The 17,956-nt window shown below is 42.3% G+C and overlaps 1 protein-coding gene across 1 annotated transcript in view; it reads right to left on the bottom strand.

The window, feature by feature from the left end:
- The window catches only part of LOC126188304 (protein HBS1), a 201,463-nt gene that overhangs the window by 29,787 nt on the left and 153,720 nt on the right, over positions 1-17,956 (bottom strand). Inside the window, exons 6-10 of the mRNA XM_049929895.1 lie at positions 4,485-4,635; positions 1,818-2,060; positions 1,374-1,603; positions 931-1,164; positions 490-663 (exon numbers count right to left, since the gene is read on the bottom strand). Of these exons, the coding sequence (XP_049785852.1) occupies positions 490-663; positions 931-1,164; positions 1,374-1,603; positions 1,818-2,060; positions 4,485-4,635 (1,032 nt within the window). The remainder of the gene's footprint in view (positions 1-489; positions 664-930; positions 1,165-1,373; positions 1,604-1,817; positions 2,061-4,484; positions 4,636-17,956) is intronic.

The raw sequence follows: 17,956 nt of genomic DNA, 5'->3' as shown, positions 1-17,956 counted from the left end.
AGTGTTCTGAACTCTACCCCTTTTTCTAACCCTCACTAGTTCTTTTCCTTCATTCCTCTTCATTCCCCTTCAACCTTTCTGCCAGAAGAAGGACCCACTGACTTCAAAAGCCTGCAAACTGTAATTTGTTTTAGATGTGTTTTCTCCTGCTGCTGCTTGGTGAGTAGATTTTTTATCTAGCAAATTACATTGTATTTTCAACAACTGATTACTTTAATAGAAACATGTAATGAGATACTGTAACATATATTGTTAACATAGTATTGATGGTCTATCAGCGTTTGAAAGATGTATTTTACATAAATCTTTAAAGGAACACCAGGTTCAATATCACTAGCTCACTATAGAAAATGAACCTCCAGTATGAAACCTACCAAATTAGTTTACGTGGTTCTCAAAATACTGCTGAAAGTGTGATCATCAAAGATGGAAAGACTCTTACTGCACACTAATTAGACCATACCAAGGAATAAATTTTGAATATCATACCTTTTACTTGCGCAGCTTCATTATGAGGCAGTACTAAAAGTTTATCGCCAACTTGAACCACTCCTGTTTCCACTTTTCCTGACACACAAAAACCGGAGCCAGTACCTTTGAATATGTCATTAACAGAGAGCCTGAATGGTTTTGTAATAGGGCGTTCTGGAGGTTTGAATTTATCTGTAAAGGTGATAAAATCTAATATTGTTTATCAATTAGAGTATTAAACCAAAGCAAAAACACAATAATGAATCCAAACCTGAGATTTTTTCTGTTTGTCTTGTGGTTAAATAACAAAAACAGTTCCTTAATATATAGAATTAAGTATTTTGTTACACTGCCTGATTTTCACATGAAATGAAAATAAATGTCATAAAATATATAACTAAACTCTATAGTTGTGTTTTCAGGATAAAGGATTAAAGCAAAGTAAAATTATTCACATACCTATAACTTCCACTAGACATGGTCCCTTATACCATTTGTTTAGCTTTTCCTCTTTTGGTTTAATAACAAGATTTTCACCTGTCAGACCACTACAGGGGACAAATGTTACATCTGATTCACGAAAACCAGCTTGCCGGAGGAATGATCCAAGCTTTCCGGTGATTTCCTGGAATCTCTCCTGTGACCATTCCACAGTATCCAATTTGTTAACTACAACACAAAGCTGAGAAACTCCTGAGAAAAAGAGAACATTTTGATACACCGTTGGAGTTGTTTTACATTTGTATTTTTTAATTGACTGTTAAGAAACTAATAAGCCACAAAAACAAAATCAACAATAAAATTGATGATAATTTTCCTTTAAAAATAGGAAAGAACTATTATGCAGATAATAAGTATGAACCACAGTAACAGAAGACCCATAATTAATCACAAATAATCACCTAAGGAGCGAACTAGTAGTGCATGTTCTCTTGTTTGACCTCCACTTTCAAATCCCGTCTCAAATTCTCCCCTTGTTGCATCAACCACTAACAAGGCAACATCCGCTTGTGTAGCACCAGTAATCATATTTGGTATGAAGTCCTTATGTCCAGGGGCATCTAAAAGAGTGATGACCCTGTTTGGTGTCTCAAATTTAGACTGTCCAACATCCATTGTTATACCTCGAGATCTATTAAATGAGAAAAAATGAAAACACAAAATACATAGTTGGCACGAATTTCATCTTACTTGTTGAAACTTTACACTTAAACATGATGACATTTGTTGTATGAGTACTGTTTCACAAAACTAAAATTACATCTTCAGTTTTCAAGTTAAAAAAAAAATAAAAAAATAAAGTATTAATATTTTTTTAAAGACAGGAAGTGAAACTGACTATGTACCTTTCTTCACCTGTTTCATCTAATATCCAGGCATACAAAAATGATTGTTTTCCAATTTTCTTGGTCTCCTGTTCGTATTTGTGCATAGTTTTCTTATTCACTTGACCAAGGGAATAGAGCAGATGTCCCATAAGTGTGCTCTTTCCAGCATCAACATGGCCAATCACAACCATATGCAGCTGTTCCTTGCTTCTTCCACGGTCCTGCTGATACTGAGCTACAACATCAAGTTTTGCTCGAATCCTAAATGCAAGAATAAATTGAACAGTGGATTACCTACAAAATTAATTAATCAGAAGAAATGCTACCACATTTCACGTGAAGAGACAGGGAAAAGGAGGAGATCAGAGGAAGGAATAAGTGGATGAAATGTAGAGGACAGTTCTAAATTGAAAGGGGTGACTGCTATTGAAGGCAAGCAGTTTGTGTTGAGAGGGATATGGGTGAAGGAGGAAAGGAGGCAGAGAGAAAGGAAGAATGGGTCTTGTGAGCAGGACGAAGTGGATATTTTGTGCTGGTAGAGGAACAGAGGTAGGAGAGGATATTGGAAGTTAGGAGAGAGTGGCAAGGAGGGGAAGTAGTGGAGGAAGTAGAATTAGAATCAAAGGGGAAGATAAGGATCGTAAAAGGTAGCCTGAGATTTAACATATATTGAGGTTTAGGTCATTAGAGAAAAAGCACTGGCTCAAATGGACAAGGTGAGGAAGAAAGTTGGCTGCAGCCTTGTTGAGAGAATCGCTCTCTCATTTGCCCAAATTTATTAATGAAAGCTAATAATTAGATGGCCAGATGGAGATTTGGTCCCCATTTTTCTTAAGTGTAACTCTTTTGTCTTAGCTATTGTGCTATACCAACTTGCTTGGAGGTTTGAGGAGAAAAGCAGATGGGTGGGGATGGGGGTAAGGGGTGTCAGAAAAGAGGTTAGTGTAGAAAGAGGTAGTGAAGATGGAGAGTGTGGTCTGAGCAAACCCATTATACTATACCTAAGAGTGATCAATTGTACTTCATGTTATTTGTATTTTTTAATCTATTATTAAGTTTCTGCCTTTTTTTTATCAGTCAGACATTTTTATGGAATATATTGAGAGATATGCAACTCAATATGCAATCCAATAAATATTTCTACAAAGTGAATAATCATAAACAAAGAAAAAATTGCAGCTGATCACAATACGTATGTTTGAAAAAAATTGGGACAACATGGAGGAGTAATCAGAAATAAACAAAATTTAGAGAACATATAGTGAGACAAAGAAATCTTTAATGTACAAAAAACTACACAGAAACATATGTAGAAAATTAGTACTGTTGTTACTTTGTAGGAGCTGAAATTATGCACTCATGTGCTCTTTTCCTTTTTTTTTTTTTTTTTAATCTGCAAACACAATGTTTATGTAGCATAAATTACTCAATTCTGTATCAAGTGTCAATAAAGTGAGGAGGAGGAGGAGTGAGAGGGAGGGAGGGGGGGGGGATGAATTTGAGGAATGATGATTATTGGTGATGTGCTATGCAGATGAACACATGGCACAGCCTGTTCAACGCACAGTCTATGTGTAGAGGCAGTCAACACAGCACTCTAAACAATTTATGAAGCAGTAGTTCATCAGTTAATTTAATTAGGATACTCTTGTCCTACTCATTCATTAGGTATTATCAAGGTTGACATCACATACTTTGTACCTAATAATCATACAGATAATTTCAATAGAAACCACAATTACAAAAAGTGATTGAAAACCATGCACAGATATAAAGTCGTTCAATTATCGAAGATTAAAAATTTTCAGTAATAAATTTCAATGTAATTGTTTTTAATTTTACAGAAATAGACCATTTTAATACAATTTGTATTAAAATTTCATTATTTTAATGTAAAATTAAAATACCATAACATCATCATCTGATCTTCCTTGTGTTTTTAATTCATGGTTCTTTGGACAAAAATTACTAAAAATGTGATTACAGATAAATAATTTATTTCTTAGTTAAATCCACTCTTCAGAATTCAGTTGTCCAAAATTTAATTTTTTGAGGTAGACTGCAACATGGCACAATAAATAATAAAAAAATAAATAAATAAATAAAAAATTTCAAGATATGTAAATTACTTTCATTTTTGACATCACTATTCTTGGAGCAAAATAATAAAATAGAACACATAAAGAAAAAAAACAATGAAATGCATTTTTATAATGTAACATTGCTGATTTTTTAAATACACATTCGTGACATCGCTGCTGTAAAGATTAGATGGAAATTGGATCACTTTGTATTTGATAATGCCATGTGGGTACTGTGAGACCCATTCTTTAGTTGGGCCTAACAGAGACTGATCCTTTACTGACATATACTGAAGTACATGCCAAGAATGTTATGAACTGTCACCATGATTGGGAACAGTAATTAAAACAAAACTTTAATGTGCTAAAAAAAGTACAATGCTAAGATAGTGTTACTTTGTATCTTCTGATTCATTGTTATTTATGATGACTCTTCTTAGAAAATTATAATAAAATACTGTCAATTTGTGAGAAAATTTTAAGCATGCAATAGAACAAATACAATATAACAATGTAAAAATAAAAGAATGAAACTCCTTATACATGAAAGAACTATTTATACCATCAAACTAATACAAAAACATTACAAATTAATTATGCATACCTTGTAGTCTTGTTTACATCCTTTACTGCTTGAGTTTTTATGTCTGCAGTGTCTTCACGGTCACCGTTCTGTTGTGGTAAAGCTTCAGGCTCAGGGGACTGAGATTGAGATATACCACCACCAGTATCTGCATTCAGTCTATCGCTGTTTTCTACCAACACAAAAAAAAATCTGCATAATTCATGAAATTATAGGCAACAAAAGCAAAAAAGAAGTTTACAAATAGAGTAATTAATATTAAAAATGAAGCAACACACTGATTTCTCTCTCTATTGGTGTAGTGTTCCCAAAATTAGAAATAATTTATTATTCTCAGCTCTAGGTGTTTACATTCTTGGAGTCACAACTGAAATTCTATAAATATTCTGTTCCCATAGTTTTGCATGATGTACTGAGCGAGGTGGCGCAATGGTTAACACAATGGACTTGCATTCAGGAAGATGAGGGTTCAAACCTGTATCCTTCCATCCAGATTTAGGTTTTCCATGATTTACATAACTCGTTACAGGCCGATGCTAGGCTCGTTCCTTTGAAAGGGCACAGCTGAATTTCCTCCCCATCCTTGACACAATCTGAGCTAGTGCTCCATCTCTAAGGTGCTCGACATTGACAGGACATTACCCAACTTTCCTTCCTTTGTTTTTGGATGATGTGGATTGGTGGCTCAGTGAGCAAGTGCTAGACTACAATCTAAAGGCCTGATGCTTTATCCCTAGTCAGTCCAATGTTTTTTTGTCATTTACCACTTCTTCCAACTCTATCATTGGTTGCTTAATGTGAAGATACTAAGTCTCACAATGGTTTCAAGTCCATGTTAATATGTAGTTTCCCCTATAACTAGCTGGGTAAGTTTGTTCAAAAGTCAGAACATATCTAGGGCATACCACCCTCCAAATAGGGCCATGCCTAGTACAACATTGCCATGTTTAAGTTATCCAATAGTTTTAAAAGCTGTACCATAAAAAGGTGTTATTTAAATTTAGGTAACAAAAGGAAAAAAATGTAATTCCCATTACATAAACTAAGATCCACCCCCAGATAATACAACAGAATTAAAACATTGAAAAATATTATGCAGACCAATTAAAAAAATTTTAAATAACTAATATTGCTTTTTTCCTGATGAACTGCCTGTTGAACTACTTGGTGAATTGATCAACAGTAGTCTTCCAACAAATTGGTATTCATATGACCCTGATACTATCTTCCTATCCATTTGATATCTTAAAGAAAGTACTCACTGTTGTAACTGTGACCTGAACGGTCACGGGGTTGACGTGATGGAAAGCGCGGCGGGGCTCACGGAGCGCCCCGCAAATGACAGCACAAATGGGAGAGGGCAGACACAACCAACGCAGGACCCAAACGAACAACAATAAGATCGAGACAACGGAACCACAAGAAAACCACGTCCATTCATACACAAAACAAGAAAGTAAAGACGCTGTCTAAGGCAAGGCAATAAGTCTAGAGACACACACAAGATTAGACTAGCTGGCTGAGCAAGAGGCAGGCGCTTAAATATATAATCGGGGGCACCACTATTGGCCGCTATGGCCACGTGTTCCACTGTGGCGCCCTCACACTATACGTGGGCCAGGAGGCGCGCACCGCCGCGGCTTATGGCGCTATGGTGCAGAGACCTCTAGGGGTCTTCGACCTCCATGCCATCTGGCGCGGATTCAAAATCCGCGGCACACGGTACCAGATCCCTCCCCCCTGAAACTTGAGCTAAGGAGTGGAAACACTCCGGACGGTACTGAGATGGGTGGCAGTGGGAAGAAGAGCCGGAGGAGGTGGGCAGGAAGGGATGCCCGAGGTATCCATGAGGACCGACCCAGAGTCCAGGGTGGGGGAGGGAGCTGCCGATCCACCCGGGGGCAGAGAGGGCCGGCGGCAGGCCCGCGGGGAGACGGCAGCCGGGCCAGGGACAGAGAATCAAGGACCACGTCTGCACCCAAAGGAGGTAGGGGAGGAGGTGACGGTGGCGCGAGTCCCGCGGGGGCACACAGGCGGAGCTGATTATGATGGCGGTGCTCCAACCCTTTCAACGTCTGCACTGACGCCACACGCGGTCCATGGGCCATGCCAACAGTGGCAGGCGTCCAACCCGCCTTGCGCCCGTATTTGCGGGCCCACACAGGTGTGCCGGGGGCATACTGTAGCGAGGGCCGGCAGTGGGGGCAGGAGGGGGATGGCATCAGCAAATGGAGCAGGGTCCGCGGCTGTCGCCCATGAAGGAGCTCTGCTGGACTGCATCCGTCAATTGGCGTAGTGCGATAGGTGCTCAAAAACAGGGTGAGGGCTGACGTGGTTGGAGATGTGTCGACTGCCTTTGTCAACTGTTGTCTAAAAGTGCAGACAAGCCTCTCTGCCACACAATTGGACGAAGGGTGGAAAGGGGGCTACGGATATGTTTGATACCGTTGGCCTGACAGGAGTCATGGAAGGAGGACGCCATGAATTGGGGACCATTATTGGAGACCAACGTGTGTGGCAGGCCCTCAATGGCGATAACCTGGGCCAGAGCCATCAGTGTAGCCTCTGTGGTGGTGGATGCCATGTGGACGACATATGGGTATTTGGAGTAGGCATCAATGATAAGTAACCACATGGACCCCAAAAACGGGCCCGCAAAATCGGTATGGTCCCAGGGCCGGCGAGGCACAGGCCAGGGTGCAAATGACTGAGGGAGGCTTGCCTGTTGACATGCACACACAGTGCACCCACTGACCAGGCAGTCAATATTGCCATCGATGTCGGGCCAATACACGTGCCGGCGAGCCAAAACTTTCGTACAGGACATACCCTAGTGCCCATGGTGTAACAAACTGAGCACTCAAAGCCACAAATCCGGAGGGGTGACCGCCCGATGGGCATCCAACTCTGTGGCCAACAGGACATCATCTACCATGGAGAGCCTGTAGGACAGGTGGCGCCAGAGGCTGAAATCGGACTGCATCCAACGAGTTAACATAGGAGGGCCACCTGTGGACCACGTAGTAGAGAACCTGCTGCAAGATAGGGTCGCAACAGATAGCCGCGGCAATGTGAGCAGCCATAAGAGGCAGACCATCCAGCGCAACCCAGCAGGTGTAATCAGTGTGAAAGCAGAGGACCTCCTGTTGGTCAAAGGCAGGATCAGGGCCTGCTGGGAGACATGACAAAGCATTTGCATTAGCATGGTGGGCAGTGGGCTTATACCAGATGGTGTAAGCATAATTACATAAAAACAACGCCCAGTGCTGGAGATGTTGAGCCGTCCGCTCTGGAAGGAGAGAGTGGGATTGAAAAAGCGTAACCATGGGTTTATGGTCTGTCAGGAGGATGAACTTTGCCCCAAAGAGATAGGTGTGAAATTCCTTTTCAATCTGGAAGCAGTTCCGCTGCGCTGGGGCCAACGTGTTAGACGCATAAGCGATTAGCTGTTTGGAGCCATTGGCATCCCGATGCACCAGGACAGCCCCAATGCCATATGCCAATGCATCAGCCACCACAACCAAGCGGTGGTCTGTTGCCCAGAAACACCTGCAGTTCAGGTAAGTCCTTGGGACGAGGAAGGGCCTCAATGGCCATGACATTACGACCTGAAGGGTGAATGCCATCTTTGCTAAGCCAGTGTCCTTAGTATTCCACTTCTGGTTGAAAAAAATAACACTTGTCCAGCTGACAGCGTAAACCAGCAGATTGCAGAGCGTGAAATAAAGTGCTGAGGTTTTGCAAACGTTCTTGGCGGGAACGCCCAGTGACCAAGATGTCATCCAGATAATTCACACAGGCAAGGATAGGCTGTGTAAGCTGCTCCAGGAAACACTGGAAAATGGCCGGTGCCAAAGACACGCCAAAGAGAAGGCGCTTGTATTTATACAATCCGAAAGGCGTGTTGATAACCATGGAGTTGTGAGATTCGGCATCCAAGGGTAACTGGTGGTATGCCTCAGCCAGGTCGATCTTTGAGAAATACTCTCCCCTGGCAAGCTTGGCGAGAAGATCTTTCTGTTGGGGAATGGGGTAAGTGTCAATGAGGGACTGAGCATTGACTGTAGTGCCAAAGCCCCCACACAGCCGAAGTGACCCAATGGGTTTCTGTATGACCACCAGTGGCGTCGCCCAGGCACTGCAAGTCACGGGCTCCAGAATGCCAGCGGCCTGGAGCCGATCAAGTTCCTGCTTGACCGCTGGCTGTAAGGCCACCGGAAGGGGTCGGGCCTGGAAAAAGCGAGGCTGTGCATCTGGTCATAGGGTGATGTGCGCCTGAAAACTGGAAGCACATCCAAGATCTGTTGCAAACAACAACGCAAAAGCGGAGCACAGATTGTCCAAGTCCTGAAAAGGAACACCGTGGAAACGGCCTTAGCTTTGTTGGAAATTGAAAAGCCGAACAGTTGAAATGCATCCAGGCCAAAAATATTCGAAGCCGATGGATGGTCAATGGCAAAGAGGGTAAGGAGCTGGGGAACACACTTGTACATCGCCTGGATGACGAACTGCCCATGAAGGGGAATGGAACCATCTCCACAGGCGACCAAATGGCGAGAGGGGGGTGGCAACTCAGGAGAGTCCAGCCAGGTATATGCCGCCATATTAATGAGGCAGACATAGCCCCAGTGTCGACCTGAAAACTGACATCCTCAGTGAAAAGGCAGAGCAGGGGGAAAAGTTTCCGCACTGGTGGGTCATGCTGTAGGACGACCGATTGCAGAACATGGACTGTATCTTGAGGCCCTGGAGGGGCAGGACTGGACCAAGTAGAGCGACTACAACAAACCTATCAGACGTGGCCCTCCTTCTTACACAGCATGCATGTTTCCCAATGGTGGGGAAAATCAGCTCGAGAATGTGCAGCTGCAGAATAATTTATTTTATTTCCATAAAACGTGATAGCTAATTCATAAATCCTCTGTTGGTTGGTAGGAACAAGGAAGGCGAGGCGCAGGTCGTCCGGGTAATTTCTGATATGGTCCCAGTTGGCATAAAAAAACTCCAACGCAGACATTAGCTGTAAAGAATAACCTTTATTCAGAATGTAACAGTACCTTTCCTTTTACAAAACGTCATATAAACTCTATTTCTTACAACATACGTTACATATTTCAGCTCACTTTGCACTACATCATTTTTGGCAGGTTCATCACCGGCAATTTGAAGACCAATATAAAAAGGATTAGACCCTTGAAACAAACGATTCTCAGCTCGACACTGGGTTTCCAAATCAGTCCATGATTTTACTTTAGAAATATCAGCACTTGTCTCAGGCTTCGAATACGTTACAAACTTAAATCTATTCCTTCTACTATATTTACGCCAAGGAACACCAGCAGAATGCTCGGCATTAAGATTAAAAGCACCAATCTTATTAGTACATGCTATACGAACTTTCTCCAAAGAACCTTGATCCTCAAATATTTTTTTATTAGCTCTTTCATACAACGTCAAACGTTTGATCCTAACATTAATTCTATACACTTACATAACTACTTTATTAATTATTACTGAAGCATATTTATTAGAAAAAAAATGTAAATTCATCTGTAATATCATAGTGTTGTAGTTTTGCAAAGTTCTTCGCTGTTTCATCATGTTTCTCAACGGCGCCCATTTTACCATATTCAAACCTAACACCGTCTGTCTGCATATATTCTGTACGCCGTCTACACATACGACCAAAGTAAGGCCTACTCAGATTTGTCCGTCGGTGTATCCAACGCCTCGGGCGTGCAGCGCGAACCCTGCGGTACATCCTCATCCGACGATATGCAAACAACTTCCTCCGGGGTTTCCACATCTGACGTGTCAGACGCATCCAATTCCGCCTTCAAAGAATGACAATGCAAAATGTGACAATCAGCATGTATTACATTCAAATGTGAAATCAATGCTTCATCACTAATTGAATAGTCATTTGATACAAATATCACCAGGCCACGATGTTTAATAACCATCCTGGGTTTATTCTTAACATTAACAGTGACAGGCCACCCTTCAACTATACGCTTCAAAATTGAGGCATACTGCCTCCACCTGGACCATTCGAATTCCTCAAAAACAATTACATTATGCACACGGGCATCATATCCACCACAACCAAATTCTGAACAAAATGGTAGATACACGTGTTGCCTGCGAGACAGAATTTTCTCAATTAAAGTAGACTTGCCGATATTTGTATTGCCATAAAGATATAATTGTTTTTTACGCACCTCCGTAGACTGAAAGGCCTTGTCATACCACCGTACAACGCGACCCGCCCAGCCATTACAATTTAGATGACACTCACTAAGGGACCTGACGACCAACCTATTAGCCTGAAAAGAATCGAAATATTTTTCAATGAACCGAATACGTGACCAATTATTCACTAAAAATGGATCAACAATCAATAGCATTCGTACGTTCGACCCACTTACGCAACCGAACATTGAATGACAAGGCCAAGTCATTACAATAGGAAATAGGTCGACAATCATACTTAGTAATATAAATGAGGGCTGACTTCCGACTCCTACAATTCTGCACATCAAACACACCATTAATACTACCAAACATAAACTCTATACCAGATCTAATCTCATTCAATAACATTTTCTCCTTCAACTTTATGTAACAATGCAAATGAGGAGAATTACCTTGAGCAAAAGGTTCCTCTGACACACAATATTCGACAATAGTCCAAACAGAAAGAAAAGTGTCAACAAAGTGCTGTTTTCCACATACATGTACTAATAAGATTGGTGCTTTTAATCTTAATGCCGAGCGTTCTGCTGGTGTTCCTTGGCGTAAATATAGTAGAAGGAATAGATTTAAGTTTGTAATGTATTCGAAGCCTGAGACAAGTGCTGATATTTCTAAAGTAAAATCATGGACTGATTTGGAAACCCAGTGTCGAGCTAAGAAACGTTTGTTTCAAGGGTCTAATCCTTTTTATATTGGTCTTCAAATTGCCGGTGATGAACCTGCCAAAAATGATGTAGTGCAAAGTGAGGTGAAATATGTAACGTATGTTGTAAGAGTTTATATGACGTTTTGTAAAAGGAAAGGTACTGTTACATTCTGAATAAAGGTTATTCTTTACAGCTAATGTCTGTGTTGGAGTTTTTTTATGTCAACTGGGACCATATCAAAAATTACCCGGACGACCTGCGCCTCGCCTTCCTTGTTCCTACCAACCAACAGAGGATTGATGAATTAGCTATCACGTTTTATGGAAATAAAATAAATTATTCTGCAGCTGTTATTGTATTAGAAGAGCTTTGGTATTATAAGCCAAATCTGGACGATTTAATTCAGCAATGAGATGTACGCATAGATATTATGATTTCAGACAAAGTCGTTACAGGCCACTGTGGTACAATTATTAGAGCCTCAATAAATAAAACCTCAGAAGTCATACCTCAGACACACAGCCGAAGGCCATCCTAGAAAATGGCTTCACGGGTAGTGAGGTCTCCAATTCAGGGTAAAATCAAATATAGGCTTGTGCACAAGTTGTCTAAGCAGAAGGAGCACTGGCATTGTAAATGTCATAATGAATTTTGTTTACATTTTAGATGGCAGTTGCTGGCACGTTTGTATTATGTATTGGATATTTCAGGATGGCTTACAACTTGCGTCCCGCTGTGGGATACCAAAGAGCAGAGTATGAAAATGTTAACAATAGTCATGAACAAACCCAAGGTATCCAACATCACGCAACTGATTCTTCTGCGGACCACAGGACAAGTGAGGAGTCTTCACAATCTCAATTTGACGATGGATGGGAGATGCCGCTGTCGCGCATGCCAGCATACCTATTCGGAGCTTCGAGGTCATCCGCAACTGGGACCATATCAGAAATTACCCGGACGACCTGCGCCTCGCCTTCCTTGTTCCTACCAACCAACAGAGGATAAGATGAAAGTGGGCCGTGCCACCGGCGACGAGGGGCGACCGGAGGCGGCAGTACCATAGAGACGTCGGACAAAAAGGAGTCCTCACGGCACTGGCCTCTGTCGGCCGGGCCACGTCGATGACGCGAGGGCGGAACCCACCATGAGGCCTCAATCGCCTCCACCTGTGGCCGCGCCATAAGATGCTTGTAAGTCGCTTGAGCAATTTCAAAGGAGAATCTCTTCCAAGGAGGGGTTGTCGAGTTTCAACGCCGCAGTATGGACCACAGGATCGGGAGCCAGCGGAACCACCACGTCCCAGATCAGGGAGTCCGCATACGAAGCCTTACACTGCTGATTGGTGCACATAAAATCACATCAACGGCTGAGACCTTGCAAGTCCGTGACCCAGGAATGATATGATTGACCAGGCTGTTTATGGTACTGGTGGAACTCCAGCCGAGAGGCGACCACATGGTAGCGTTACGAATAATAGTTTGTCAGCAAAAGGCAGATCTCCTGGAAAGAGAGAGCCACAGGATCGGACAAGGGAGCCAACTTGCGGAGAAGAAAGAACTTGTCTGGGGCGGCCCAAGACAAAAACAACAACCGCTGCAAGGAGTCATCCGTAACTTGAAAAGCCATGAAATGCTGTTTCAGTCGATGTAAGTACGTCTCCCAGTCTTCTTCAGCATCATTAAATGGTGGGAATGACGGCAGACGGGGGAACGCATCGGACCACTTTGGACTCGGAAGCTGAGATGGTAATGCATCCTGGACATCGACATTGTCCATTAGCAATCGCAGCGGCTGCTGTAAGATGTCTACCTAGAGCTGCTGCTGCTGCTGCTGCTGCTGCTGCTGCTGCATGAGCTGCTACTGTTGCTCCAGCAGACAGACCAACTTCGCCTCCATACCAACAACAACCACCGTATACCTCGTCGCCAAAATGTTGTAACTGCGACCGGAACGGTCGCGGGGTTGATGTGGCGGAAAGCGCAGCGGGACCCACGGAGCAGCCTCGACAACACAAATGGCAGAGGACGAACACGACCAATGAAGGACCCAAACTAACAACAACAAGGGAACAGGGAGAGGGCTGGATGGGTGAGGACAGTGAGGAGGAGGAGGAGGAGGAGGAGGAGGAGGAGGAGGAGAGTAGTTTTTAACGTCCCGTCAATAACGAGGTCATTAGAGACGGAGATCAAGCTCGGGTGAGGGAAGGAAATCGGCCGTGCTCTTTCAAAGGAACCATCACGGCATTTGCCTGAAGCGATTTAGGGAAATCACGGAAAACCTAAATCAGGATGGCCGGAGACGGGATTGAACCGTCGTCCTCCCAAATGCGAGTCCAGTGTGCTAACCACTGCGCCACCTCGCTCGGTGAGGGCAGTGACTAACAGAGGTTGAAGACAGGAGGGTTACGGGACCGTAGGATGTATTGCAGGGAAAGTTCCCACCTGCGCAATTCAGGAAAGCTGGTGTTGGTGGGAAAGATCCATATGGTACAGGCTGTGAAGCAGTCATTGAGATGAGGGATATCATGTTTGGCAGCAAGTTCAGCAACAGAGTGGTCCACTTGTTTTTTGGCCACAGTTTGTCAGTGGCCATTCATGTGGACAGACAGCTTTTTGGTAGTCATGCCTATATAGAATGCAGCACAGTGGTTGCAGCTTAGTTTCTAAATCACATGACTGGTTTCACAGGTAGCTCTGCCTCTGATGGTATAGGTGAGGTTAGTGACCGGACTGGAGTAGGTGGTGGTAGGAGGATGTATGGGACGGATCTTGCATCTAGGTCTATTACGGAGTATGAGCCATGAGGTAAGGAATTGGGAGCAGAGGTTGTTAAGGATGGACGAGTATATTGTGTAGGTTCGGTGGACAATGGAATACCACGGTAGGAGGGGTGGGAAGGATAGTGGGCAGGACATTTCTCATTTTAGGGCATGACGCGAGGTAATCGAGACCCTGGCGGAGAATGTAATTTAGTTGCTCCAGTCTTGGATGGTACTGAGGTACGAAGGGAATTCTCCTCTGTGGCTGGACTGTGGGACTTGGGAGGTGGTGGGAGACTGGAAAGATAAGGCATGGGAGATTTGTTTTTGTACATGGATGGGAGGATAATTGCTGTCAGTGAAGGCTTTCTTGAGACCCTTGGTATATTTTGAGAGGGACTGCTCTTCACTGCAGATGCGACGACCACAGGTGGCTAGGCTGTACGGAAGGGACTTCGTGGTATGGAATGGGTGGCAGCTGCCAAAGTGGAGGTATTGCTGGCAGTTAGTAGGTTTGATATGGACGGAGGTACTGATGTAGCCATCTCTGAGGCGGAGGTATTTTAATTTCTTTTTATTTCTCTCCTTTCCACTATTTACCCCCTCTCCCTTCCACACCTTCTCTCCTGCCCTCCATCTAAACTGCAACACTTCACTGTCTGCCACTCCTACCATAGTATCCCTCCCCCTCCCCACCCCATCCTCCTCCTTACCCCCACCCAATCGCCATTCCCATCATGCACTGGTGCTGCTGCTCGCTGTGTGGTTTTAGTTCTCTGGGACTGCAGACATGTGTGCAAGTTGCGTTTGCGTGAGTGTGTGACACAGGCCTTAATGGCCAAAAGCTATAATTGTGTGAATCTTTTTGTTGTGCCTATCGCGACTCAGCATCTCCGCTATATGGTGAGGAGCAACTTTCCTTCTCTGGTATTGTTAAAGTATATTTTGTGTTTTATGTTATTTTCCTTTGTAAGGCGCATTTGAAAAGTCCGTCTACAGCATCTTTGGAAAGAATGCTCACCAAGTTTCAGCCATATTGGTCTATTTCTTTGTGTTTGGCATTCGTGTGAATCAAGGAAGTCGAGTGATTGTCAAAAAATGGAAGAAAAAGACTTTAATGTGGTGATTTAACATTACTTTATGAAAGGCAAAATGCCTCAGGAGACTAAAGAGAAGCTTGATAAACATTACGGTGACTTTGCACCTTCGATTAGAACAGTTTATCAGTGGTTTCAAAATTTGCAGATTGGCCATATGGGCACAAGTGATGCTGAACATTCTGGACGTCCTGTGGAGGTTATGATTCCAGAAATCATTGATAAAATCAATGATATGGTGATGGATGACAGAAGAGTTAAGGTGCGTGAGATTGCTAGTGCTGTGGGCATCTTGATTGAACAGGTACATAATATTTTGCATAAACATTTGGACATGAGAAAGCTATCCACAAGATGGGCTCCGCGATTGCTCAAATTGACAAAAAACGGAATCGTGTGAAATGTTGCAAGGATGGTTTGCAGCTGTTCATGAAGAATCCACCAGACTTCAAGCATCTAATATTAGTATGGATAAAACTTTAAATTATGTCATCTTTTTCCGAGATCAAATTTTGATTAAATAAATCCTACATGTTGCCCAAGCTACACTCAAGTTACTTGTGAAAACAGCAGTCTAGTAGTTTTTCACATTAGCATATTCAAACAGATGGACAGACATGATGGTTTTAGATGAAACTTTAAATCATGACATCTCTTTTTCTATAATCCAATTTTGATGAAATAAAGCCTATATATTATGCCAATCCATGCTCATGTTAACTGTGAAAGCTCCACGAAAATTCGTCTAGTTGCTTTGGAGATTAGCACGTTGCGTCTTCAGAAGACAAACAGACAGACATGATGGTTTTAGATAAAACTTTAAATCAACATATCTCACCCACCCGCCCCCCTTCCCCAATCCCAGGTGATCAGATTTTGATGAAATACAGCCAACTTTAGCTCGATGACATGTTAAGTGTCCTGCAATATATTGTTAAAGACATAAAACTAAATACTTGAAAGTGGCAAAAAATGGCTTGTACTTAAATAAACAATAAAACAAGTCAAATGGCACTGTGTTCCTTTAGAAACTAAAGCCTGTACGTTGCCCCAAGCTACAGTCAAGTTACCTCTTAAAATCCCATGAAAATTTTTCTAGCAGTTTTGGAGATTAGTGTGTTCAGACCGACAGACATGACGGTTTTACACGTTTATAAGACTTTATGTTTCTTATGTTTGCAGAATTCCTTATCCACCTTTACCTGCCTGAAAAGCTATTAATATTTTTTGTAGTAGTGCTCTGCAGATATAATTGATCACAAAGTCAGAGACCTAAATTCAATACTACACCAGCACACAGTCTTAATTTACCAAGAAAAATTCATATCATTAGTTACTCTATTACTAAGAAGTCACTTGAAATCATTCTACAGCCATTAGAGTCACGGCCTATCATCCTCTATTACACATCATCTCATTGAATAAAAGTATGAGGGCTATCCAAAAGTAGCAGAAGTTTTGGTCTATCTCTACAGTAGGCAGGGTCATAGCCTCAATCTTCGTGCCATAATGTTCCTACACTCAGTACACACCCAGCAGTGGTAGTGTGTGATCTGTCTCTCTGCTGCTTTGTATTCTAGCACATATTAAAATGTGGGCAGCAACAGAAAATACCGCCTTTGTAACATGTAAGGAAAAGGAATAATGACTGAATGGGGCAAAGGTGCATTGATTTTAAAAATGGCCGTACCACAGTTCATGTTGAGGAGCGCAGTGGTAGCCCTAGGCCTAGTAACTTACCAACTGATGTTTAAAATCAATGACAAAACTCATGAAAATCATCATCTCACAATTACAAAACAGACACTGGCTGCAGCACTGCATTCCCTTGAAGATTAGGAGAGAGATGGTAACAAAGTTATTGATCATATGGTAACTGGAGATGAGACTTGGGTGATGCATATCAATTGTGAAAAAAAAAAATAAAAAAAAAAAGACAGTTGATGTAATGAGCACACACAAATCCTCCCAAGAAACCAAGGAAATGTTTGCAAATGCTGTTAGCACAAAAGATCATGGCTACTGTGTATTGGAACTCTTAGGGAGTGATTCACATGATTTCCTTGAATGTGGCACAACAATTAACTCAGAGAGGTATTGTCAAACACTGACAAAGTTAAGGCAGGCAATACAAAACAAGCATCAATGAAATATCATTTTGTTTTCCTGTACGGCCAAACTTGCCTGAGATTTTTGGTTGGGAGGTGTTTGATTATCTTATATACAGTCCAGAACTGGCACTAAGTGACTACCCCCTTCTTCTCAACAATGAAGACATGGCTCGTTACACAACACTTTGATACTGATGCTGAACTGCATGCCAGTATAAACCAGAGATTGCAATCAAGAGCGGCAGATTTCTACATAGATGGTACTGAAGAAATTGCACCATGGTATGATAAGTGCCTCAATTTGAATGGCACTTGTGTACAAAAGTAGTTCAAGGATGTACCTTTAAAATGTACATCATAAAATTTGGTTTTTCAATATCATTATTTTTTTATTTAAAAACTTCTGTTAGGCCCTTCTAGTGCAGACAACAGAAAATTGGTAACAAAACTGAGGACTTTTGTTTGATTAGTATAACACAAAGTCACCAGCACTGTATAATCACTTAACAATCACTGGAGTACACAAAAGCAATGTCTACCAGCTGCTTCTCCATATTACAATGAAACACAGATTGCCATACAGCCAGGAAATAGAATGTGAAGAATACAATACAAAAATGAA

This window comes from Schistocerca cancellata, chromosome 5 (genome assembly GCF_023864275.1).
Source record: "Schistocerca cancellata isolate TAMUIC-IGC-003103 chromosome 5, iqSchCanc2.1, whole genome shotgun sequence".
In the NCBI taxonomy this organism is placed as follows: domain Eukaryota; kingdom Metazoa; phylum Arthropoda; class Insecta; order Orthoptera; family Acrididae; genus Schistocerca; species Schistocerca cancellata.
The sequence above is the reverse complement of the archived record's forward strand: the minus strand, read 5'-3'. Positions and strand labels throughout refer to the sequence as shown.